The 26,651-nt window shown below is 41.9% G+C and overlaps 1 protein-coding gene across 2 annotated transcripts; it reads right to left on the bottom strand.

The window, feature by feature from the left end:
- Positions 1 to 5,596: 5,596 nt before the first annotated feature.
- Positions 5,597 to 18,998, bottom strand: ZFP37 (ZFP37 zinc finger protein). Of its 2 annotated transcripts, none has more exons than XM_012522877.3 (4): positions 18,678 to 18,998; positions 12,770 to 12,896; positions 12,366 to 12,500; positions 5,597 to 8,093 (listed from the first exon to the last, which is right to left on the bottom strand). In XM_012522877.3, the coding sequence occupies exons 1-4, from the start codon at positions 18,708 to 18,710 to the stop codon at positions 6,604 to 6,606; spliced, it is 1,785 nt and encodes a 594-aa protein (XP_012378331.1). In that variant the 5' UTR covers positions 18,711 to 18,998; the 3' UTR covers positions 5,597 to 6,603. The 2 variants fall into 2 exon arrangements, with proteins under 2 accessions (XP_012378331.1, XP_058158511.1); XM_058302528.2 differs by lacking the exon at positions 18,678 to 18,998 and adding an exon at positions 12,976 to 13,074.
- Between the last annotated feature and the right edge of the window lie 7,653 nt (positions 18,999 to 26,651).

Raw genomic sequence — 26,651 nt, 5'->3', positions numbered from 1 at the left:
TTAAATTCAGAGGTTCCAATTCTACTTGACTAAATTGTGATTAAAGTTTTGATTTGGCCACATCAGTAGGACAGAGAAAACAATATGGCAGTGGAGAGAGTTTTAGTTTTGGACTCTGGAGCCCCAGGGAGAGAGCCAAGCTGTTCTCCTGATAGTTCGCAACTGAAGAGACCACGGCCCTAAAAAGCTGAGAAAGCCTGGAAAGAAATGAGCCTCAGGGAGAGAGACAAACCTTATGCTAACCCATAGCTGAGAACAGAAGGAACTGGGACCATGGAGGCTTAGAAGGAAGAGGAAGGCTGAACCCATTGCAGAAACCAGCAGCCATCTTGCTCCAACATGTGGCAACAGACTTTGATGTGGGAAGTAACTTACATTTTATGGCCTTGTGACTGTAAGCATCTACCCCAAATTAATACCCTTTATAAATGCCAACAGATTTCTGGTAGTTTACATCAACACCCCTTTGGCTGACTATTACACATGGCAAGGTAAAATGTCTGGGTCTCTGCCTTCTCAGGCTGTTTTCTCCTCAAGCTCAGCTGTGAGTGATCAAGCACATGGTCTCACTCATCTCTTTAGCTTCGAGCTGCTCCATGGGCCTAGCCTCTCAGAGGTTCTTTCTGTGCCTCTGTGTACCACTGATTCCAGCCACTGGCCCCTCAGCCTCTCAGGGTTTCTCACAGCCTCTCTCTCAGCTGTAGCTGATTCTGGAGTCCTTTTTCACTTGGCAGGGTGAAAATGGTGGCTGTCTTTCTCTGTGTAATTCTGCTTCCAATTCTAATGTTATATAAGACCCCAGGAAGAGGGTGGAGACCCAACCTGAGTCATGCCTCACTGACATAGCCCAATCAAAGGCCCTAAAATGATCAAATCAAGTGATCTAACCAAAGTCCCTGAATGCAATCAAAGGGCCCCACACACACAGGAATGAATTAATTTAAGAACATGATCTTTTCTGGGATTCACAAAAAAACTTCAAACTGTCACAAACACTGTTTTAATTTCCTAAATTGATCAACCAAATATCATGAAATAAGTTAGGTTAAATATTGGAAATTTATTTGCCCACAGTTTGAAGCTAGGAAAAAGTCCGAATCAAGGCATTATCAAGGCAGTGCTTTCTTCCTGAAGACTGTTGCATTCTGGGGCTGGTTGTCAGGAATTTCTGGTCCTTGGTTTTTCTGTCACATGGAAATGCACATGGCTGCCTCTTGGCTTCTCCCTTCTCTTCTGGGTTCCCTTGGCTTTCAACTTCTTCCTTTATATGTGTCTCTCTCTGAATTTCATTCTGCTTATGAGGGCCTCCAGTAATAGAATTAAGACCTTTCTGGTTCAGCTGGGCCACACCTTAACTGTAGTAACCTCAACGAAAAGTCTCATTTACAAGAGCTCATACCCATAGGAATGGATTAAGTTTAAGAACATGTTTTTCTGGAGTACATAGTTCCAAATCCCATATCTATTTTCAATAAAGGCAAAGAAGCTAAAGTTTCCATTTTTTCCCCAAGCTTCTCTTGAAACTAAGGATGGTCATGTGACATAGTTGGGGTTAATAAGATGTATGCAAAGATCTGCTGGTGGGGTGCTTTGTGGGAAACTTTTACTTCATTATTAGATCATCCACCTGAGGTCTGGAGATGCATCAAACACGTTTCTAACTGAATATTGCATAAGCAAATGAATTTTCTTAAATATAATTGAGAACAAAATTTCTAATGTCATAGTATCCCAGTCTTTGAGGGTAGCTGTATTGTAAAGCCTAAAATTTCATGTGCTTCCTTGACATCATTGAGTTTTATGGGATCCCAAAAGCTTCCTGTGCTCTCACCAGATATGCAAGCACCCCTCCACCTAGTGGGACAGCCTGTCCACTTCGGTAATTCCCGTCTTGCGGATCAGCGGCACTACACCTAGTCCTCAACCTAATAGACCCTCCCTCCTGTGGCCTGCGAATATATGTGCCTAATAAGCTGCTGTCAATCTCATTTGTCAATCTCAGATGTCACATGTTGGGCCATTCCCAGAACTCTAGGGCAGAATCCCTTCCTCAACACTGGGGTTAAGAGGAGGCAAGCAAAACTACCATATTTTATTTAACTAGCAATTTGCTTAATATCCAGTTTCTCTCTGTTCCATAATAAATATTATAGTACACCCTTATAATGTATCATAGAATAGACTCCTGGAAGTAGGTTTGCCAGAAATTTTTAAATTTCAATGTATACTCTCAGGTTTGCACTTTAATAGGTTATTGATCCTTGATGCCCACAGCTTTATATGAGAACTCCTATTTTATACTTCTCTTGCCAAACTAATTCTTACTTTCAAAATCTTAATTTAAGTTTTTCTTCTTACTTTTTTTAAAAAAATATTACATTCAAAAATTATGAGGTCCCCATTCACCCCTCTCCCCCCCCACCATTCCCCCCACAGCAACACTCTCCCCCATCATCATGACACATCCATTGCATTCAGTGAATACATCTCTGGGCATTGCTGCACCTTATGGTCAATAGTCCACATCATAGCCCACACTCTCCCATGTTCCATCCAGTGGGCCATGGGAGGATCTACAATGTCCGGAAATTGTCCCTGCAGCACCACCCAGGACAACTCCAAGTCCCAAAAATGCCTCCACATCTCATCTCTTCCTCCCATTCCCCGCACTCAGCAGCCACCATGGCCACTTTTTCCACACCAATGCCACATTTTCTTTGATTACTAACCCCAATAGTTCATGAATAGAATATCAGTAAGTCCACTCTAATCCTTACTGTATTCCTCCATCCTATGGACCTTGGAGGTTGTGTCCATTCCACATCTATGTCAAGAGGGGGCTTAGATTCCACATGGATGCTGGATGCAATCCTCCTGCTTTCTTCTACTTTATGTCAGAGGAGTTTAGCATTTTTCTCTTTCCATCCTTTCAAGCTTGAAAAGATGTGTGTCTGGGATGCTTTCCCTTCATATATGCACAGGGCTTCCTCCCTCATCTTTTTCAAGTTTTTACTCAAGTATTATTATTTATTTGTTTATTGCCTGTGTCCATATCTAGAATTCAGCTCTATAAAGATGAGGTTTTTATTTCTTCTTAATTTATTGACTGCTGTATCTCTTGCACTTAGCATGGTGCCTAGTGTACAGTAGATGCATAATATTTCTAGAAAAAAAATGACTGTTTCAAAAGTGTTCAAAATTTGCTCTATTAATATATACCCCATCCATTTGCTTTATATTAAATCACATTGCAGAAACAATTAAAATTTTTAAAAGAATTTAAACAGATTTAGAACAGTAATTCTCAAAGTATGTTCCCTGCACCTGCAGCATTAGCATCCTGAGAACATAATTAAAATGCAATTTCCTGAGCCCCACCCAGACCTAATGAATAAGAAACTCTGTGGGTGGAGCCTGAGAATTTACGTTTCTAATAAAGTCTATGCTTTAATAAACCCTCCAGACAATTTTAATGCACACCTAAGTTTGATTTAGACTCATCTGGGTATTTCTTTTATTTCACTGCTCACCTCCATAAGTTTTTAAAAACATCATTTCTTCATTGTTGCTAACTTACAATTCGATTTTTACACCACTAAATGATTTCCAGCACTTATTCCTACTGTTTAGGAATTCTTATATTCCTGATTATCTCAGGTATGCCACTATTATGGATTCTCCAAGTGGAGTGGAAAATTCACCCTAGCCATATCTGCAATTGTCTTATTTTTCAAAAAGTGCAAGTTATTTCTGCTCTGGACAGTGATGACTCATTCTTTGTATAGTGCCAGACATCCACTTGGTAAGAAATTACTGTTTAAAATGGCTCTCACATTGCATTTTCATTACCCTAGAGAAAATAATTTACTTGGGGATGAGGGTATAATATCCATGAGTTGATCTCAACACGAATACACACACACAAATTTCATTCTCAATGTTTATACTTTGTAAGTCTCAGAAATAGGGAGGTCAGGAAGGCAAGAACTAGAATGAGAAACATTTTCAAAGATGATATTTAATCATTTTTGTTAAGGGTCCATCATTATGCTTGACTAGTATCTTAGGAAGGTGAACTATTTATTTTACAGAATTGAACATGAGAAGTCCTGCTTACTATCTCATATGCTTGTTCTGAGGTACAAATAAGATAATGTAGTGGATGTGCTGAGAAAAACATTAACAGGTGTCAATATTATTGTGCCAATATGTGCCAAATATTATTATCTCATGTTACAAAGCCATTTTTGTCCTGATGTCTCTGTTTTTAGTGTAATAACGAATTTTAAAAGTTTAGCTTTTAAACTTTTAAAAAAGTTTTTAAAAATCTAACTTAAGAGTAAAAAACATCTTGGTATGCAAAGGCAACAGATCTCCTGGAAAAGCCCAAACTGATTCACAATACTTTCTGGAGTACATGCATGAGAATTGCGGTCACCCCTCGGGCTGAAGTGTGGTTTGCTGGCCTGGCGGGGGTGCAGCCGCGGCAGGCCAAGCCGCTGCCCCCATAATAGGGTGGCTGGTCGGACTCACCGCCACCCCTGAAGGGAGCTCGGCATGGGCACAGAGTGCCCTCGGGTCTCCCCTTCTCGGCAGCCATGCTTCTGCGGCCGCCCCTCTTCCCGGATGGCGCCACACGATACCTTGTGGGGCGGCACCCTTCTTCTTCTTTCTCCCTGCGCAGGCGCAGGGCGGAAAATTCCAGTCTGCCCTTTTCCCCTCCCCCGACAGCAGCAACAGCCAGGCGTGGGCGGAAAAATCCAGTCTGCCCTCTTCCCTTCCCCCGACAGCAGCAACAGCCAGGCGTGGGCGGGAAACTCAAGTCTGCCCTCTACCCCAGCAACAGCAGCCACCAATCCCTAAACCCTGCCCCTTCCCCCAGCAATAGCGACAGCCAATCCCTAATCACCACCCCTCCCCCGTCCAGTACCTCCCACTGACCTTTCTCCGGCAACCAATCAGAACAGGGCTTGGCTTCGACCAATCAGCCTTCCCCAGCCCCTATAAAACTGTTGCCTCTCCCTCAATAAAGTGGACTTGCGTGTTTACCTTGCCTCCGCGGTAGTTCTTCTGCCGTGCGCCCTCCAGTCCTGAGAGCCCCCGACAAGGGCCTGGCCTCCCTTGTCCCCAGTTCGTCGCCTGCTTCTCCAGGCGACCCCCTTGTCGCCGGCTTCGCCGGGCGACCCCATCAGCCGAACCGCGCAACCCCTTGTGAGACCGATCCCTCGTCTGCTGCCGGACCGACCCCTCATCCAGAGCTGGACCGACCCCTCGTCTGCAGCCAGACCCCACCTCTACCGACAGAGCAAGCCGCCGCAAGAATGATTCAGAGGCCAATTCTGAGCTCACTCAGAAAGAGTACATGACTCATTAACAATGTCTGCTGTGGACAAAACCCAGGAGTGATGGCATTTGTTGCAACCCAATTGAAATCCATGGTTCTGATGTTTGTGTACTAGTGATTGAATTAGATAAAATGGAGTGCTTATTCAGAAAATTACTTTCATTCACCTGCAATCACAATTCATCCAAGAAGAAACATGTGCTTTTATACTTGGAATTCACTACTTTAGTGAAATAATTTGTGTGTGAAGTCTTTATGAATAATATCAAGTTTAATGTCATATACCTCTGATATCATCATTCATAGAAACTTTTTTCTTTGTTAAACAATATTAATTTAAATTAGTATTAAAATTAGGTAGTATTTGAATTAGTATTCATTAATGCATATTAAAAGCATTTTAATTGTGAAAATAATACATGATAAACAATTTGTACAGTATATAATAAAAAGGATTCCCTCCCACCCCAGAGTCCCAATCCTCTACTACTGCACCCATTGGCAACCAGTTAAGTTTCTTCTGCAGGTTTTCAGAGTCTACTCATAAATATAGATACAGAGAAACAGAGGCAAATACACATCCTTTTGACACACAAATGGGAACATACTACATACATGGTTCTATAAACTGCTTTAATAAGTCTTGAATATTATTCCCTTGAGGACTACTGAGGTTACTAGCACATGTGTATCCTCAGCTGCTTTCTTTCATTTTCTTTCAATTACGTGTTAAAAATTTTCATGTAAATAGTAATGTTTAAATAAAAATTTATACTGATGTAGAAGCAAAGAAATTAAAAAAGAGTTGGGTGCTGATATCAAAGAGGAGGCACAGTAACAACGACCACACCATTTGTACATAGCAACAGATCTGCAGATTCAATTCTAATATGTGGTACTTAAATACATACAACCATGCAACTCAGGAATTGTTAGTGTATGTAGTTTGTTCTTCTATTGCTTTGATTGTTCAATTTATTCACAATTAAAAAGTCCACAATTTAAAAGCTTTGTATTTCAAACTGAACATGTAATCTGTTTACATTTGAGTATTTTTAAAACAATATTTTCTGTAAAAGGTTTGGTATCAAATTTAAACTCTTATTTCCACCCATCGCTTTGATGCAAAATTCCATTTTTGCATTTCGTCATGTAAAATGAGGTGTGACTTCTTACTAAAGGCTTTCTAACATTCATTAACTTTAGAGTATCACTAAGGTTAAACAAAAACTTCAGTTAGGTTAAAAAAATTTCCTACATTAATTTAACTGATCAGATTTCTCTTCTGAATGAATTTTCACATGTTTGGTAAGGGATGCATTTTGTTTGAAAGCTTTCCCACATTCACTGCATTCATAGGGTTTTTCTCTGGTATGGGATCTCTGATGTATAACAAGTTGTGATTTTGCCGGGAAGGCTTTTCCACATTCATTACATTCATAGGGTTTCTCCCCTGTATGAGTTCTCTGATGTACAATGAGGTGTGACTTTTGGCTAAAGGCTTTCCCACATTCCTGACATTCATAGGGTTTCTCCCCAGTATGAACTCTCTGGTGTTGAGTAAGGCCTTCAATTTGTTTGAAGGCCTTCCCACATTGACTGCATTCAAAGGGACTTTCACCTGTGTGGGTTCTCATGTGGTAAGTAAGAGATGAACTATGTCCAAAGGCTTTCCCACAGTCATTACATTTATAGGGCTTCTCTTTAGTATGAGTCCGTTGATGTATAATAAGGTGTGACTTCTTGCTGAAAGCTTTCTCACATTCATTACATTTGAAGGGTTTCTCACCTGTATGTATTCTCATATGTTTAGTAAGGGATGAGCTATACTTAAAGGCTTTTCCACATTCATTACATTCATATGGTATTTCACCTGTATGAGTTCTCACATGTTCAGTAAGAGATGAGTTATACCTAAAGGATTTTCCACATTCCTTACATTCATAGGGCTTCTCACCTGTATGGGATCGCACATGTTGAATGAGGTTTGAGCTATGTCTGAAGGTTTTCCCACACTCAGTACATTCATAGGGCTTTTCCCCAGTATGAATTCTTAGGTGGTCAGTGAGGGCATGTTTATGACTGTGGGCTTTGCCACACTGAATACATTCGTATGGTTTCTCTCCTGTGTGAACTCTCTGATGTACAACGAGGTGTGACTTTTGGCTAAAGGCTATCCCACACTCATTACATTCATATGGTTTTTCCCCAGTATGGATTCTCTGATGGTCAATGAGCCCTTGTTTATGACTGAGAATCTTTCCACATTGATTACATTCATAGGGTTTCAGTCTAGCTTGAGTTTTGTCATGCTTAGTAGGAGATGAGCCTTGACTGGATGATTTCTCATCTTTCTCTCCAGTATGAATTTTGTCCCAATTAGTACAGGATGAGCTATTACTGGATAATTTTTCATGTCTCTTATCTGTTTGAGTTTTGTCTTTCTTTTTATTGGACAAATTATGGCTGAATGGTTTCCTTTGTTCTTTGGCGGCATCAGGTTTCTTTTTTGCACACTTTCTTATATGACTAGGTAAATTCTTTTTCAAACTCTTTCCATGAGAATCAAATTTAAGAAACCTTTTTTTTGAAGGAACATGTTTTATACTCACGTTATTTTTTTTCCCCAATGAACTACATTCATGGTCTTTCTTCTTAGTCAGAGTTTTCTTCTTGAATGTAACTTTGCTAAAGAGTTTGTTTTGAGATTCCTGGTGCTTCTCTACTGGGTCATCTTGTTGGATTTCTTCTAAAATGGATTCAATAAGATGTTCTTGTGAATCTTTAAATCTCATATTATGGAATAAAACAAAGAAATTCCCAATTGTAGGGATGCATCTTTATTCAAGCCTAGTTTCCCAAAATGAAAGAAGTATCTAGGGAAAATATTTCCTTCTTGGACAGGAGGGGGAAAATCCTATAGTAAAAACTGGGAAGATTGACAATAGTGATTAGAAACAGCTTTGTCAGTTTGTAAACATAATCTTGCAACCTGGACTACAAAAAGAAATTAACCACAGGTAGCAGTGAACAAAATATGGATAAAGTTAAACACATTTGTGATTATAGTTGATACTTTTGAGGCCTCACCCCAGCTCAAGCTGCTCAGCTCCGTGGATATACCTATATATTTGGCACTTGCCGCCTGTACTATATACTGCTCCAAATCTACATGTTCACAATTATTTGGACATCTGATTCAAGTCAAAATGTCCAGTAAGATTCTCCCCCTAAAGATTTAGACCCCAGTTAGTTGTCACTGGGTGCTAAATTTGAAAATGATATAGGACAGGTACTAGCAGAACCATATTTCCCACACATATCAAAGCTCATGTGTAGAAAGAATGAAGCACAAAGCATATACACAGAGAGAAGCAGAAATGTAAGGCCACGTGTTCTCAAGAAACAATTTGCACAGTATCAATTTCTAGGCTTCCCAGTTCTTGGTTCTAGTCCCTGGTGAAGTCTGGCTGAAGTACCTGTCATTAGGTTACAAGAGAAATATCCATGTTCTCAAAATAAACTCCTCTATTCTGCTTAGGGTATATGAAGCAAATATTTGTTATTGCAACCCACAGAGCCAGAATAGACAAAAATAAGGTAAGTCCATGAAGGAGTACTGAAAAACTTACAGATGTCTGAGGGAAGAAGCAAGAAAGTGTATCCCATGGATACCATCTACGACCAACATAAAAATGACATAACTGTTCTATAAAAGAAATACAAAAAGCAAACAAAACCCCCCAAAACTGTTATTTACTCTGAGTTTCCTGATGCTTTTACCAAATAATAAAATTCACATAATCAGCTGGGCAAATAAACTTTAGACCATTTAGATTTATAATGTTTACATAAACTTCTTTTTCTAATAGTTTGCTCTGGAGCTACATTGGTTCCTGTTGGAACAGGTGACTAATTGCCAATTATAAGTGTATCCCAACTCTAAGTGGTTGCTCACATTCTTTTCTCCACACATTGTAAAATTATGAATTTTGAGATGTTGTCTCAACCTAGGCTTCCCTTCTCTGAGACCACCACCCACATCGACAGGTATCCGCGGCCATGTGCTTACTGTATGGCTTGACTTCTGCCTGAAAACAATTCACCAGACAGTGGTAAATACCTGGTCCAAGCTAATCCAATAGTATTCACTCTCTAAGAATTTGGAATTGAAACTCAAAGACTCTTTTAGCTAAGTACAGATACTGCATGTGTAACAAACTGTAAACTTGAGAGCTGGGGCACCTTTTTCAGCTATGCACATGGAAAAATAGAAAAAGCTTTAGAGTATTAAACAGATTCAAGACAGAAGCAGATATGAGTCCCCTGACCTCAGAAAGAGATAGGTAAAATGTAAATAGCCACCTTGGTGGTAAAGGAACGTTACATGGAACATTACAAGTGAATACTGGACTCCAGTGGAAAAGAGGTACACTACCTGTATAGACAGGTGGGAGGTATTACTTTAATGGAGGACATTTAAGAGATTAGTTCACATGGAGTATAGATCAGTTATGAGGGAGTATAGATATCTTCGGGGTGCTTAGAGAAGTGGATGCTCCAGCTCCTTTGGTGTTTTGGAAACTTTAAGGGATGTCAGCATCCAGGAGAAAGAGTAGAACAGAACCTTTTATGACAAAAGCTGCATCTTCCAATGCCCAACACAACTCTTTCCCCTTAAGGTTTAACATAATTAGGACCTTAGGGGATGGGTTGGACTGGTGAAACTCATGTCTGCCAACAGTAAAAGATACAAAGTGCTGAAACAATTTCTCATCAGTGAAGGGAGGAGAATATCAACTAGTGAATTGGTATTAATTTTAAAGTAAGAGGTGATCATCAAAGGAAAACTGGGTTTTGCCAAGTGTGTGATTTGCCAAGTATGTGGGACACCATTCTTGAATATGGGAAAGTAACCATTTGAATGCTACTCTAAATTAACTGTAACTTCAGATGTTCAATCTGGAGCTGGCTAGGTCTAGCAAATCATTTGAGGGAATATAAAATAGTTCCTTCTTGAAGAACCTCCATGTACTATATAAGAACCTGAATCTAAAACAGAATCACTGTGGCAATGACAAAGATGTATTCAACTACTCAAGATTATTTTTCAGTTATAACACCAAGTGTCAGAAAGACAACTAAAGGTAGCTAAAACTGCAGCCATTAAATAGATCCAAAACTTGATGGGTGTCTTCATCTGTCATTTGAAGGACTGGTCTCTCTGGTCTTAGGAAATTCCTAGGGTCTTGGATAATTCAGAGTCAAAAGAAACTTAAAGAGATATTGTTGATAATCTGCTAATTTGGGGCCTATAGAGATGCAAGCAATAACTGTTTTAGTCTTGTCACAACATCTAAGATGAACTGGGGGAAGAAAATGGACTCAACAAATCCCCCTAGCAATTGGAGCAATTCGAGTATAATTTGGGTGAAGTCAGTGAAAATTGAGAAGAAAGGCAATAGGAACTGAGGAGAGGATAGTAAGAGAAGGTAGAGAGCAATGATTCACAGTGAGTCTCTGGTGGACAGGCTATAGGTCTAAAATTGGAGTTGACTCTGTAAAAATAGGGAGGGTGAGAGGAAGCTCTCATTTAGAAAGAAAGATAAACTTTCCATTTATGACACTCTGAAAATGAGAAATGTAATATCACGAGGTGGAGTAGGGGTGGGGGAAGGGATAGACAAACTGAGGATATTAAGAAAAAAGGGAAGCGGACTTGACCCAGTGGTTAGGGCGCCCGTCTACCACATGGGAAGGTCACGGTTCAAACCCTGGGCCTCCTTGACCCGTGTGCAGCTGGCCCATGCACAGTGCTGATGCGCACAGAGTGCGGTGCCAAGCAGGGGTGCCCCTGCGTAGGGGAGCCCCATGCACAAGGAGTGCGCCCCGTAAGGACAGCTGCCCAGTGTGAAAGAAAGTGCAGCCTGCACAGGAAGGGCACTGCACACACGGAGAGCTGGCGCAACAAGATGACGCAACAAAGAGACACAGATTCCCGTGCCGCTGACAACAGAAGCAGACAAAAGAACACGCAGCAAATAGACACAGAGAACCGAAAACTGGGGCAGGGGGAGGGGAGAGAAATAAATAAATCGTTAAAAAAAAAAAAAGAAAGAAAAGAGAGGATGATCAAAAAAGTATTGTTTATGATAATGTAAGTAGGGATGGGATTTGGAGAATTGCTAAGAGGGGTCCCTGCTCCTTCTGAAAGCTGAGAAATGGAAAGCATAGAAGAGGAAAGATGGCTAGATGGAGGAAGCAATTAGGCATCTGAGGGGCTATACCAAAGATTTAGAGCTCTGACCTTCACCTTTTTTCCTACCACCACCTGAGTTAAGTGGCAGACTTCATTAATACTCCTTGTGGAAGGATTACACCGTCTAGCACATTGCTTGGTCATTTGAATTTCAGTGTCCCTCTCTAGGGAAAGAAGTATATATTCCTCACCTGAGTGGCGAGGTGACCTCCTCTGACCAAAAAAAAAAAAAAAAGAGCAGCAAGAGATACCTACCACTTTCAATCAGGGATTTTAAGGGTCATCATGTGGTGGTTCTACTCACTCTTTTCTCCCTCTGACATAAGACCAGCATGTGCCAGATAGAGACCACTCCTAAGCCCAGGTCCCCAAATGAAGATACTATGGCACCAGGCTACAGCTTGAGCAAGGAATAAATTGTTCTTGTTATAAGCCACTAAGATATTGGAGTCATTTCTTAATGGAGTATAACTAAGCCTAAGTTGATGATACAAGGGGTATAACCAAACTTCCATGTAACAGTGGCTCATTAGCATAGCAAACCTCACAAGGGCACCTCTCATGCAGAGTTTCATAGAAAGAAGATTTATCTCTAAGGTTAGACAATCTTTGTAGTTTGAACCTTCCTTCCCCCAGTGGATTCTGATACTGTTTTATTGCTACTGGTTGGGAGAAAGGAAGGTCTGGGTCTTTAAGAAGAATGTAAGAATAAATTATTCTTTGAGGAATTCCAAAGTTATAACCAAAAAACTGGATACTTACTTCCATTGGCTTCAATTTGCTTGGGTCTTACTGTTTCACTCAGATTAGCTTTACTAGGTCGTTTCCCTTTCCCCAAACATGGCTCTTCTCCTTTTTCCAACTTTGAAATCATGTCTGGTTTGGGATCTTGATACCCTGTTCACGGCAAATGGCAGAAAATTAGTGTTAGAGCAGCCATCATCCCAGCAATCGAGCTCTGACATCTCAGCTTCAAAGTTTCACAATGAAGATGCTTATGTACCTGAACTGAGCAGACTTTTCATTTTGGTGGTGGGGTGATGAATATCCTGCATAGCACCAAAATAGACTAAGTCTTTGAGTTCCCCTCAAACCAAGGCCAAGCTATCAAGGACATCAGATAAAAGGTATCACAGTGGACACAGTTACAAAGGAATTGCCCTTACCCATTGAGGTTAGGTGGCTGTAGTTCTCCAGCATCACATCCTTGTACAGGTTTCTCTGAGCAGGATCCAGATGCTCCCATTCCTTCTTGGTAAAGGCCATAGTCACATCTTTGAATGTTACTGATGCCTGTAATAGCATATGTCTATTCAATCTAATGTTATCCACATTCATTGAGTGATTGAACAAGAAAGTAATTTGTTCTTACCTTGATCATTTGACATTGACCATGATGTTCTGTAAGGTACCTATTCTCTACCCCATTTTGCTTTTTTTTTTTGAGGAAAAAAGTCTCATTGTGATTTTTTTTTTTTAATTCAAGAGGATAAAGAAAAATGTCATAATAATATTAGACAGAAAGTTTACCAAAAAAAGAAACAGAATCAATCTTTGGCTCTTCCTTTAATCAATGGATGGTAAAGGCTTTGGAGAAGTGTTTATAGTTCTGAGGTAGAAGAATTGGGACTTTGATTTTTCTAACCACTCAAAAAACAATTCATGTCTGGGAGCAAAGGAAGACATCATAGGCATGATAGAATGTAGGAAATATACTCTCTGCATACTCCAGAAAGAGGAGAGAGGGAGGTAGAAATGAAAGAGGAGAGAAGAGAAGGAGGATGAAGAAGATGAGAGAAGGAGAAAAGAAAATATTTTTAAAAGAAAGACAATTGGATCAGAATAAAGTTTTCAATATTGAGAAAGGTTTAATAATATACTAGCAAGATTTATGAGTAACAAAATCAGTAAAATGTCTACTTAAATCTCAATGAATTGATAATGTACTTATGCAACTGTTACAAGCATTCTTGAAATCAAGAGGTATAATGTATGAGTAAGCAGGAATGAAATGTAGGGGCTGGGTTGGGGGGGTGGGGCATTAAAGTAGGTTAAAGTTCTCTTCTTATTAGACAGATGAGAGGAAGATGAGACAGCAATCGAAGAATTTTGATACTAAAAATTATACATTCAACTATGTTTAATATTCAATGATAGCTCCTTATCTGCAGACTAGCTATATATGCCACAAATCCCTCACCCCACAGACCTCCAGTCCCTAACCTCTAAAAACCCTCTATCACTGACTGTCACTAGCCTCCCAATCACTGAGCCAGTACAGGCTTCCCTAATCTCTGAGCCCCATACTCGTAAAATGACTGACGCCAACAAACTAACAGAAAATGAGCTCCCAATCACCTTCCCCCACAGACACTCGGCACACATCTTCTCACAGGTTGCTCAACCACTGATACTCACAGAATATATGGCTCTCTATCTCCTATGTGAGTGAAAATCCCTCTCCTGTTAACCCACAATTACTGATACCAACAGGACTCCCAGATAGTGGCCTTTATAGAAACTCCACCAGCAAACTCCACCGCACTCCCTAGCTCGTTAGCCATCCCTTGCACCTGCTTGCTTTAACTGAACTCTTGTCTCCTGAGAATCCTGCTTCCTTGCAGTTCTCTCAAGTAGTGGTTATGTGTGTTCTTTTCCCCATGACTATGGTCCTGAGTGTTGTGGGAAACTGACTTACCTGTTTCTTATTGTAAATTTTACACCTGTTCTGTTGTAGATATTGCAGTTGTTAGACGTTGCAGTTCTAATAGCAAACAGCTGCTTGGTAGTTTCCAATAAATAGGAGGTGGAAACTAGGGTCAAGGCTCTCAGTTCCAGAAGGTGTGAGTACCCTGGTCCCATCTTTATCTCCTCTCTTGTGTGTGTCTCTCTCTGACCCTTATTTTGTAAAGTTCTGCGTTGCCTTCCCTTTGAGCCAACCTATTGTGAGCTGATTGCAGCACCTGAGGATGAGTTAAATGACTACTTTCTACCATTTCTCCTTCCTTCTTCAAAACTCCCAGCTCATTTAGAGAGTGTCATAAGATTTTAATCCTTTAACCTCTTAGTTGGTATAATCTACAACTTTTTGGTCAGTGTACCAGGGTCTCCAAGACCACTTCCAGATCTGATGATTCACTAGGAGGACCCAAAGGACTCGTTACAAAGTGATACTCATGGCTGTGATTTATTACAGTGTAAGAACAAGAAACAAAATCAGCAAAGGAAAATGTACATGGGGCAAAGTCTAGAGGAAACCAGGATCAAGCTTTCAAGAGTCCTTTCCCAGTGGAGTCACATAGGATGCACTTAATTGCTCCAGAACGAGCTGTGTAAACATGTGTGAAGCTCTAGTAACTCAGTGTTCAAGGTTTTTATGGGGGGCTGTTCACATAAGCACACTCAGCCTAGCATGTATAAAAATGCCGAACACCCAGAAGGAAAACGGGAATTCCGTATAAAGCAGTGAGGCACTTTTATCAGTTCTGAGAATGGAGGGACTCATCTGGAAATCCAAGTTCTTGAACATCAGCCAGGGTCAAGCTTGCAAGCAGGTCTTTCTAAGGATAGCAGTCTTGGGCCTGCTATGTTAACTCTTTTCTGCAGTTACCCTGCCTCACTCACTGAAAACTTTAGCACCAGCTTCCTTTCAACCACAGCAACTGCTATCACTCTGTGCTACCTCAACATCTATGAAAAAGAACCATTCAGTACCCTGTCCTCTCTCTCTTCCAATTCTAACTTCCACCCAAACTCAGCCCCCCACTTATTACCCAACCAAGCAGTGACACCCTTTACTTCACTACGTGACCTCTAAAATCTCTACTGATAATATTCTAGCCTCTTACCATCATTTCTACTCTGTGAGGCCACTTTCTCTAGCACTTCCACCCCAATACGTTTCCAAACTCACTGAGTTCTAGAAACTCACAATCCATTGATCTCAACCACTTTTCCAAAATCCTCCATCCCCACATAGCTTTCCTTTCCTTTTACCTTGTTTAGATTCATTGTTCTAGCACCATACATGCTCCCTTGAAAACAGCTTTACCTTCCTTATTCCTCTTTTCCTCCACTGTACTCATGTAGCAAATCCTCTATCTTGGTTAAATCTAACCCTCCTCTGCATCTTTGTAGCTGGACATTGTAGGATAAAAATCAAACAATTTTGCAGACTGGACTCATTTCAAATTTATAATAGGTATTTAATGCCACCTTTATGCTAATGCCTTCCAAAATAGATTTCCCAGCCCAGACCTCTCCTAGGTTTCATAGTCTGGTATCAAACAACTACTCAACATCTCTACTTGCATATATAATGGGAATTTCAGTCTTGACATGGCCAAAATAGAATTGCTTTCGTCTACGCTGGCGTGCATCTCCATCCACAAAGTCTGTTCTTCACACTAGGGCAGAGGTTCTTAACCTTTTTTGTTCCACGGACCCTGTTGCCAGTCAGGTAAAAGCCAAGGACTCTTTCTCAGAATGTAGCAGCAGATAATTTTATGACACTCAATATCGGCATATCTTTAAATTAAATTTCTCAATTCAAGCTTATGGATCCCCTGAAATCTTTTCATGAATCTTTCCGTGGACCCCTGACTAAGAACCCCTGCACTAGGGTGCTATCAAAAGGACTTAGGAACCAACATAAAGACGTCCCCTGAAGAATCAGTGCTATCCCTATCAAAATCCCAGTTAACTTTGTTGAAATTAGCAAGCCTATTCTAAAATTCATATGCAATTAGAAAGGATGCAGAAGAGCCAAAGAATTCAGGAAAAGAAGAACAAAGTAGGAAGACTCACACTAACCAATTTCAAAACTTACTACAAAGCAATGGTAAGCAAGGCAGTGTGGTACTGGCACAGTTAAATATATTGACGAATGGAATAGAATTGAGAGGCAAGAAATAAACCTATTCATCCATAATCAACTGATTTTCAACAACAGTGCCATGCAGTCTCTTGGCAAATATAAAATAATTTGAGCATCAGGAAGGGTAATAACTGCAACAGATTGGATATATCAAATATGTTAAAATCCTAAGTTTACAATGCCACTTAAAAAAAAGTTAAAAAAAAACACAATTAATTGGTCACCATTAGAGAATAATGCTAATGAAACAACTCATTGTTTTGAAAACTGATAAATACTTCATCCTCGTTTTCCTATATGAATTGTACAATAGAGTGGTACAATACAGTAGACGTTATTTTCTAAATAAAAAAAAAGGTCTTCCCCAATGCCATGCCTTCTCAGGAAGTGGAATCACTGTACATCCAATTCCTCAGGTCAAAACTCTGGTGGTAAGTCTTGATTCTTCTCTTCCCCCATATACCATAACAAATAATCAGAAAGTCCCATAGGCTAACCTCCAGATATATTCTGAATCTGATTTTTTTCATTTCACCACTACAACCCTAGTCTAATCGATCATCATCTCTCGCCTTTCACTACTGCAATAAACTCCTAATGACCCCCATACCTCTCCTCCTGCCACTCAGCAGTCCATCTTCTATGGAGTAGTCATGGTGATCTTTTAAAAGTATCAATCAGATCAGATCATTCCCCTGCTTAAAACTCTCAATATTTCTCACTGCAACCAAAATTAAACCCAAAGTCCTTACCATAATCAACATATTCCATGATCTGGTCCTCTCCTGTCACCATGATTTCACATCTTTCCATTTCCTCCCTGACTATGCTCCATCTACACTGGCCTTCCTTCTGTTCCTTGAACACCCAAGTTCAGTACTACCTAAAGACCCTTGCAGTTGATGCTTCCTCTTCTTGGAACACTTTCTTTAGCTCTTGGCATGGCAGTCTCCTTGTCATCATTTATGTCTCAAACCAACTGTCATTTCCTCATTCCCTGATTAACCTGGCTAAAGTCACACACTCTTTAGTCTCAGACACTCTCTATCACTTTATCCTCTTTCACTTCCTTCCATTGCACTTATCAATACTTGGAATCATTTGTTTGTATTTTTATTGTCTCTTTCCTACTTCAAAAATGTAAGGACATTGAGGAAGGCACTCTGGCTCTGTTTCCTGCTGTCTCCCAACACCTAAAACACTGCCTGGCATAAAATATAAATCTTAAAGACTGTTTGTTCCTACAGGTCTCCAATCACTGACATTTACTCCTCAATCACTAACTTTCACCAACTTCCTTCAACCACTGAACTCTATAAGTTTCCAATCACCATTCTCCATAGATCTCCAATCACTGACCCCCATAGAATCCTCCACCTCTAAATTCTGTCATCCCTGTAAACACCACACTCTCAAGCTCTTACTCACAGCATCTTAGAGGACCTTTAATCATTTCCACTAATCATACCATCACTGAAAGCCCAATTATGACTCCTGGACACCATCTAATTGTCGAACTGTACAATCTCAGTTTCACCGTTTCTCCCCAGATGACACACAGATCATCTATGATGCCCAGGGACACGTCAATATTGACTCCCCGCAAACACCACCACCACCACCCCCCCCCCCCCGTCTCCCCACTAAATCCCATTAGCCATCATAGTACACAAATTACTGACTCTTAAATACCCGCTAATCAGACTTCCACAAACACCACCTCACTGACCCCCAGGTCTCCACCTCCGATGCCTACAGATACCCCCAATCACCAACCCCCCAGGCACCACCACTGCCTCCTTGAGAACCCAGCCTCTAACCATCACAGACACTCATAATCAGTGACTCCCGGGCATCCCAAATTGTGGACTGTCACAGACCTCCCCAACCTCTGAGAAACCACAAAACCCCCATTCTTCCGAACCCTGACCTTTCAGGGACTGTCACAGACCTCCCATCACTGTAGATCTCTCAAATACTGATTTCCTAAAACTGTATCAGGCACTGACCCCACAGATTCCCCCATCGTTACTCCATAGAAACCTCCGGAGACAAACCCTCGAAAGACCCACCAGCATAGGGCACACAGATTCCCAAATCTCTGATCTTCGCCGACTACAGCAAATCTCCAGTGCCTAAACCCTATTAGATTTTCATCTCTGACCACCAAACCGCCCCCGCCCCATTGTCGCCCTCACCGCGTTGCTGCCCCCAGGTTCGAGCCCAGCCATCTTCGGTCGACACCCGGCCCCTTGCGCGGTTCCCGGATTCCTGCTCCGGTGCACGGGCTCTGGCTTTGTCCGGATCCGGTCTCTGCCGAAGGCCGATCAGGCGGCCGCCGGGAGCGCGGCCCCAGCCAGTCCGGCCGCTGCGATGGCGGCGCCCTTGTGTAGCGGCCGGTGGTCGCCGCCATCTTCCCAAAGACTTCGCCGTACAGTGGAGCTGCGGGATTCTCTGCGGCTGGCTGGAGCGACGGCGGGGCCGCGAGGGGGCGAAGCCTGGTGGGTGGTAGCTTACTTAGAGCGCCCGGGAGTGGTGAATGGCAGTGAGCGGAAACGGGGCTCAGTGAGTCACTGCAGGAAGGCGCTGTGCCTGACGCCCCATCTCGAGCGCGCAGAGGTTTTTACCGCATGAACACTGCTTACAGAATTTGGAATTGCTTTTGCGAATAACTCAGTGCAGCCAGCTGCCAGGGGAAAGGGAATCATAGAGCTTAAAGCAGACTTCAGAGGGCTAATATTTTAGAGAAATTTGAGGGGGAAAGGAGGAAAGCCCGATCAGGCTTCCAACATTGTTTGAAAAGGAGAGGACATTAACCTTTAAAATACATGATAAATCCTTTTATTTATGGTATAAGGACAATGAGAAAAATGAAGCAGCACGTTAAGTGAACACACCTCTCCTCAGTGAGAGACCAGGTTTGATATTTTGCCGGAATGATAAAGCAATTGGGGCAGAAATAATTTCTCAATGCGTTATTTCGTGTTCTAACGTTATTCATTTAACTGTTATTTGTTGAGTTTTTAGGAAGTGTAGTAGTCTGTGCTAGGTCCTGGGGAAAGAGTGGAGGCTCTGATACAGCCTTCGCCCTGGTGGAATTTACAATGGAACACAAGGGGTGAAGTTATCCTAAATAAGATCCCCCCCTTTCTAGCATCAAGCACACCTGGCTTTGCACCTTTCAACTCTGGGGAATAGCTCAGGATTGACCTCAGCCGGCCCTGGTTGCATCCTGCATCCGCTGTCCCCACCCTCTCACTCTTGAGTCTGAAGACAATTCTAAGAGCTTCTCCACTGAGCTCATTAAGAAAGAATCCTCAGACTGCCTGTCGTCAGGTAGGTTTCGGATTAGCCTCCTCATCTTGTCACTGATCTTTTTCCAGAATCACAGTTATTTCTCATTTATTATTAAACAATCCCAACAACGCTTCCCCCTAGTCTTCTGCCATCAACCCTTGGGCCTACCAAAGTGTGTTCGTTATAAATACTGTCGGAGGCACAACTCTAATATGGCCTCTGTGATGGTTAAGCTGTTGTGTCAATTCGGTCAGGTAATTGTGCCCAGTTGTTTGGTCAAGCAAGCACTGGGCTAACTGGGCTAACATAATACAAGGGCATTTATGGATTTTAGTCACCACTGACTTTACTGCAGTGGTAAATCATGAATAGCTGATTACAATTACATCAATCAGGGAGATTGCCATCAACAATGAGTTGACGCTTTATCCAATCAGTTGAATGCCTTAAAAGGGGAAGTGATTCCAGCATTGAGTGAGAATTTCCCAGCCAACATCTCCCAGAACTCGTTAAAAACCTTCACTGGACGTTCATCAGAGCCACTGGTTGCAGCCTGCCTGTGAAATCTGAACTTGTGCATCCCCACGGTCACGTGAGAGACTCTTATAAAATCACATACTATTGACAGATATCTCTTGTTGATTCTGTTTCCCTAGAGAACCCTGACTAATACAATTTGGTACCAAGGAGTGGGGAAGTGCTTTTCAAATTACTGAAATGCTGGAAAGGTTTTATAAATGGGTAAGCAGTATTTTTTGGAGGAATTGTGAGATGCTTGATGAAAAAGGCTTAGATCACTTTGAAGAGACTTGATATGGATGCTAAAGAGACTTTTTATGATGTCTTAGAAGTGATGAAACTATTATTTGAAACTGGAGGAAAGGAGATCCATATTTTAAAGTTGCAGAGAACTTAGCAAGATTAATTCCTGGTGTTTTATGGAAGGTATTTGAAAATGGCGAGCCTGGGCATTTAGCTGAAGAAATTTCCAAAGTAGAACCAGAGAATGCAGCTTGGTTCTGCTTGCAGCTTATAGCAAAATGCTAGATGAGAGAGATATGCTGAGGACTGAACTGTCAGGTACAAAGAAAACAGAAACTGATTCTGGAAATTCCAAGCCTCTGGAAATCAAGCTTCCAGGTGAAAGTGCCCCATTGGAGGACTTAACTAAACTTAGACCTTGTAAATCAGGATTGAAGATGCAATTATCTAGGAAAGACTTCTGGAAATTCTTACTGTCTGATGGCTTGGACCCCTGCTTCCTGCATGCTAAACCAACAAGGTTTTTTGAGAGAGCTGTATGAACAAAAACCACTGTCAGCCTGGAATAAAAGGGACATGGAAAAGAGAGATTGAAGGAGAAACAGCTTTAAGAGGAAACTATGGAAGCTGGATTTAGGACATCACCTTGGATCAAAAGAGGAACCCCACCCATGTACACAGAGAGGGTGAGTTTGCACCAGCAGTTGAAGAGGGTGGATGTTCTTGTCTGATGTTCTGGGAGAGTTTTGCTGCCCCAGGGTACAGAGAGGGTGGAGCACATTCCCCAAGGATTAGGGTGGTTAAGGTCAGCACCCCACAGGTCTGAGTGGGGTGGACCTGTCCCCCAAAGGTTAGGGAAGGCCAGGTAGTCAACTTGTTGCTCTGAGAGGGTTGAGCCTGTATGCCAAAGGTTAGGGAAAGCTGGGTGGTCAACTCATTGCTCTGAGAGGGTTCAGGCCTCTGACCTGAATTTAATGCAATCAAAGGTCTCCACACCTGCAGGAATGGAATAGTTTAAGAACATAATCTTTTCCTGACACACAAAATTCAAACTGTTATAACAGTTTTCCAAGTTACCTTGATTCTAGTTAGTGTGCAGTTTCTTCAGGTAGGTTGTTTTTTTTTTGAGGGAGGGGGGTGCAGAGTGTGGGAGTTTAAGTGGGAAATCAGGGAAGGATCTAGTTAGCTATTTCCTCCATGACTAAGGAGAAAGTGACACAAGGAAGATGGAAGTATAAAAGAATATTTGGGCGGCGGACTTGGCCCAGTGGTTAGGGCGTCCATCTACCACATGGGAGGTTCAAACCTCAGGCCTCCTTGACCAGTGTGGAGCTGGCCCATGTGCAGTGCTGATGCGTGCAAGGAGTGCCACGCCACACAGGGGTGTCCCCCGCATAGAGGAGCCCCACGCGCAAGGAGTATGCCCTGTAAGGAGAGCCGACCAATGCGAAAGAAAGTTCAGCCTGCCCAGGAATGGTGCTGCACAACAAGATGATGCAACAAAAAGAAACACAGATTCCCGTGCCGCTGACAACAACAGAAGCAGACAAAGAAGAAGAGGCAGCAAATAGACACAGAGAACAGACAGCTGGGGGGGGGGGGAAGGGGAGAGAAATAAATAAATAAATCTTAAAAAAAAAAAGAATATTTGAATGAGAAAAAAGAGGTTGAGAGTAGGACATGGCGTGGTGATCAGAAACTGCAGAGTGGACCAAACCTTCACAAGAGAGTCAGTTAATTTCCTATTTAAGGAGAAATCAAAAAAAATTTAAAAATCTTGTACTGGAAACAATTTTGTAAAGAATGTGAAGTGTATGGTTTGTGTATTTGCATGTGAGTTTTTACATATTTCGATTAACCCAATATTTTCAGAAGTTCAGTAAAAAATTGTAATGTTAGAGAAACCTCTGGATAACTGTGTCTGCTTTTTGTATAAACTCTAACTCCTATGGTATAAGCTGACTTTAGCATATATACAATTCTAGGTCCCTCATTTTCTAACTCTTGCCTAAATTATCCCACATCTTAGGTCTTCCAATGGAAATTGCTTAACAATAGTTTCTAGGAAACATCCTTCAAACTGAACTTGTATAAAGCTCCACCAAAAAAGTGGAGAGATCTTATACTTTCTTATTTGTTATTAATCAACAATTAAGAAGCATAAGTTTCGGACTTGAACAATTTCATTTAACTCCATTTTCCTTTTCCCATAACCATTAGCCACTCAGTTAACCTATCATATAAGGGCTGTTTTTCTCATTGGTAACATGGGAAGGCATCTGCATTAGTCAGTCAAAGGGTGCTGATGCAAAGTACCAGAACTCTGTTGGCTTTTATAAAGTGTATTTATTTGGAGTTAAAGCTTATAGTCACAAGGTCCTAAAGAGTCCAACTCAAGGTACCGTAAGAGGTATTTTCTCACCAAAAGTCTGTTTGAAGCAAGATGGTGGGCAATGTCTGAGAGGGCTCAGCCTGCCTTCTTCTTCTTAAGGCTCTGTGGTCCCAGCTTCTTCCAATCTCAGCTGGTAGACTGGCATAAGGCTTGTTTCTCTGGTGCTTGTTGTTTTGTTTTTTAATATACTGTTTTTTAAAAAAGATACTTAGATTACATAAATGTTACATAAAAAATATAGGGGATTCCCATTTGCCCCACTCCCTACCCCTCCTACATTTTCCCACATTAACATATTAGTGTGGTACAATTGTTACAATTGATGAACTTATTTTGGAGCGTTGCCACTAAACATGGATTATAGTTTACACTGTAGTTCATACTCTCTCCTGCACAATTTTGTAAGTTATGGCAAGATATACAATGGCCTGTATCTGTAATTGCAATATCATTCAGGACAGTTCCCAAGTCCTGAAAATGTCCCCATATTATACCTGCTTTTCCCTCTTTCTCCCTTCAGAACCTCCAGTGGCCACTGCCTCCACATCAATGGTGTAAGTTCTTCCATTGCTAGAATCACACATGCTAGTCTATACTAGGATATTAGCAAGTCTACTCTAGTCCTGAGGATTCTGGGATGGTGATGCCTACTCCACCTCTAATTGAAAGGGGGTTTAGACCCCATGGGGCAGATGGATGAGGCAATCGTGCTTGCAGTTGCAGACTCCCTCTGTTCCTTGTTATGGTCATTGTCTGTCATCATCTCCTCGTTAGTTGTCCTGGGTAAATCCAATGAACTGGAGAGTAGATGTTGCAACTCTGTTGAAATTCAGGACCCAGCTGGTACAAGGACAGCCCAAAGATTTAAGTATCTTGGACATACACCTATCAAGTACAGTACTAACTATAGGTTCAAATAGAAGAGCCATGTGTAGGGAAGCCACAACTGAGTCCAACTCTGTCACACTGGGGAGCATAAATTCCAAAGTGGGGCCACCTGGCAGGGCATCAAACTCCTGAGCTGTCCGCCCTGCTTATAGTGTCTGGATGTCTCCAGAACCCTCAGAAGTGGCGCTTATTTATTCCGGGCTCAGCTGCTCTGTTCTCTTCACAAGGTCAGCTATAGACTATCAGGCTCATCTCTCTTCCTGGGGCTTCTGCTGTGTCTAATGGAGCCTTCTCTTTTTTTCTCACATACCTGCTTCTCTGTCTTTGGTTGAGCATCTGTTTATACAGCCCACAGGGGAGGGAAGGAGACTCAAACCGAGTTGCCCTAATGATGTGGTCAAATAAAAGCCCTAATCTTGAGTTTAAAAAGTAAAAGTGAAACCTTTGAATCTAATATAATCTAATATGCCCAAAGAAACAGATTAGTTTACAAACACAATCCAATATTTATTTTTGGGATTCATAGACAATATCAAACTGCCACAGCATCTATATAACAAGGTTAAGAAAGTAAAGAGAATATGTGTGCATGCTAAGATTATAGTTGACCATCAAAAATGCAGCTTATATAACTTAGTTTACCACGTCACTTAATAAAAACACAAAAGTGTTGTGCAATGGAAGTAAAACACTTTACAAGAAAGCAAAGATGAAAGATGATGAGGTTATAAAACTCACCATAACTGTAAAAGTGATCTCCCTTACAAGATGAAGCATGTTAGGTGTTTGGGGATAGGGACAGGGAGATGCGGTTATTGACCACAAGGGGGCATGATGGAAATGTTCTGTGTCTGGATTGGAATGTTTTGTGGTTGAAACATTCTATGTTCAATGTCTTGATTGTTTGCTTCATGGGTGAGTAGATATTTATAATATTTGAGTGATGCACATACAAACTGTACAATGTTTGTACATAATCTTTAAAACTGACTAAAAGAAAAAGGGTATGGTAAGTATAAACAGTAAAAAGAACATAAATGAATCAAAAGTTTACAGAGAGTAACAACACATGCAAGGAAATTTATTAAATCACAGTAGTAAAGGATAAAGTGTTATAGATTAGCGATATTGACCAGACTCAGACTTTGAATATAGTTCCAGTTGAGAGCTTTATTAGCCGCGCAGCGACTGTCTCATCCTACGCAGAGGAGAGAACAGCCCCGAGTCTCAGGGAGGAGGTGTTTTTATAGCCTTTTAGGAGGGGGAGGGGGTTTACGAGCAAGCAAGCAGGCACAGAAGCGGAACCCTGAGGTTAGCTGAAGATAGCGTATCTATTTTTTTTTTCTAAAAGCCCCATGTTATTTATTGGCACTCTTCTTGCGGGCAGTTCTGAGTTATTTACTGGAACTGTCCTTGGAGGCTGCCTTAAGTCATTTATCTGAAGGTGCCTGCAATTCCTACCTCCCAATGTAGTTTTATTCCTATTTTCCCAATGTGGCCGTACCCTTACAAAAGTTTTAAGAAAGTTTATTATTGTTCATGAATCAAAGAATATCTGGCTTTCATTTCAAAGCCAAAACACCTAAGACTACCAAGTGATAACGATTTAGTCATGTGACTTAAAAGATTCATCCCAGGGAGGTTTCTAAGCATACATCTATACACCAGGTGTTAAATAAACCAACTCCTCCTCTTCCAAATTAGCAAAAGCAAAAACAAAAAACCCAAAACAACAATATTTCTGTGCAGTGCCAAACAAGAGAATTAGTCCTTTGTAAGGTTTGCTTTTAGATGATAGAGGAAAACAATCCATGAGGAAAGAGAATCCAATCAATAAAAGTCCAGGGAAGTAAACTTGGCTCAACAGATAGAGCATCCGCCGACCACATGGGAGGTCCAGGGTTCAAACCCAGGGCCTCCTGACCCATGTGGTGAGCTGGCCCACGTGCAGTGCTGATGTGCACAAGGAGTGCCATGTCACGCAGAGGTGTCCCCCGTGTAGGGGAGTCCCACGTGCAAGGACTGTGTGCTATAAGGAGAGCCGCCCCATGTGAAAAAAGTGCAACCTGCCCAGGAGTGGCACCGCACACACAGAGAGCTGATGCAGCAGGATGATGCAACAAAAAAAGAGACACAGATTCCTGGTACCACTGACAAGAATACAAGTGGACACAGAAGAACACACAGCAAATGGACACAGAGAGCAGACAAGGGTGGGGAGGGGAGAGAAAGAAATTATCTTTTAAAAATAAATAAATAAAAGTCCAGGGGATTTTCCTGTGGATGCCCATCCTTGGGTTTGTCTCTTGGAAATATAGCCCTGATTTCCTAGCTGAAATCTCGCAGAGGTGGATGTGTTCTCAGTACTGCAATGTTGAGCTGACACTTGGACTTCTACTCTGCAGCGAAAAACCCTTTGACTTGCTGAGCAGTTGCTCCCGCGGTTCTGAACTAGGGAGTGTGGAGGGCCTAGTCACAAGGGCCTGGGGACCTGGGAAAGATTCAGATCGTCGCTGGGATGCCGCGCCTCCTGCCAACCAGAGGAGGACGCCTCAGACAGCCGCCGCCCCCTCGTGCGCCAGCTGCTCGGAGAGCCAGGCGCGAGGCAAGCCCGGGGCCGGGGCCGCTGCCGGCGGACACTCAGAGGAAGGCGCCCCCGGGCGCCCGCAGCTCGCCCAGAGCCACGTCCAGGGCGCCCAAACGGGTGAAGATGGGAAGTTTACGTCGGAAACCAGCTCGCGGGAACCTAGTGACTAGCGGAGGCGGCGTTTGGGGGGGAGGGAGAGGCAGGCAGCTCCTGACTCTTCGCAGCGCCCCCTGCGGGCAGGCCTCA

Source organism: Dasypus novemcinctus, chromosome 8 (genome assembly GCF_030445035.2).
Source record: "Dasypus novemcinctus isolate mDasNov1 chromosome 8, mDasNov1.1.hap2, whole genome shotgun sequence".
Classification (NCBI taxonomy): domain Eukaryota; kingdom Metazoa; phylum Chordata; class Mammalia; order Cingulata; family Dasypodidae; genus Dasypus; species Dasypus novemcinctus.
Note: the sequence above shows the minus strand (reverse complement) of the source record. Positions and strands in the feature narration are given on the sequence as shown.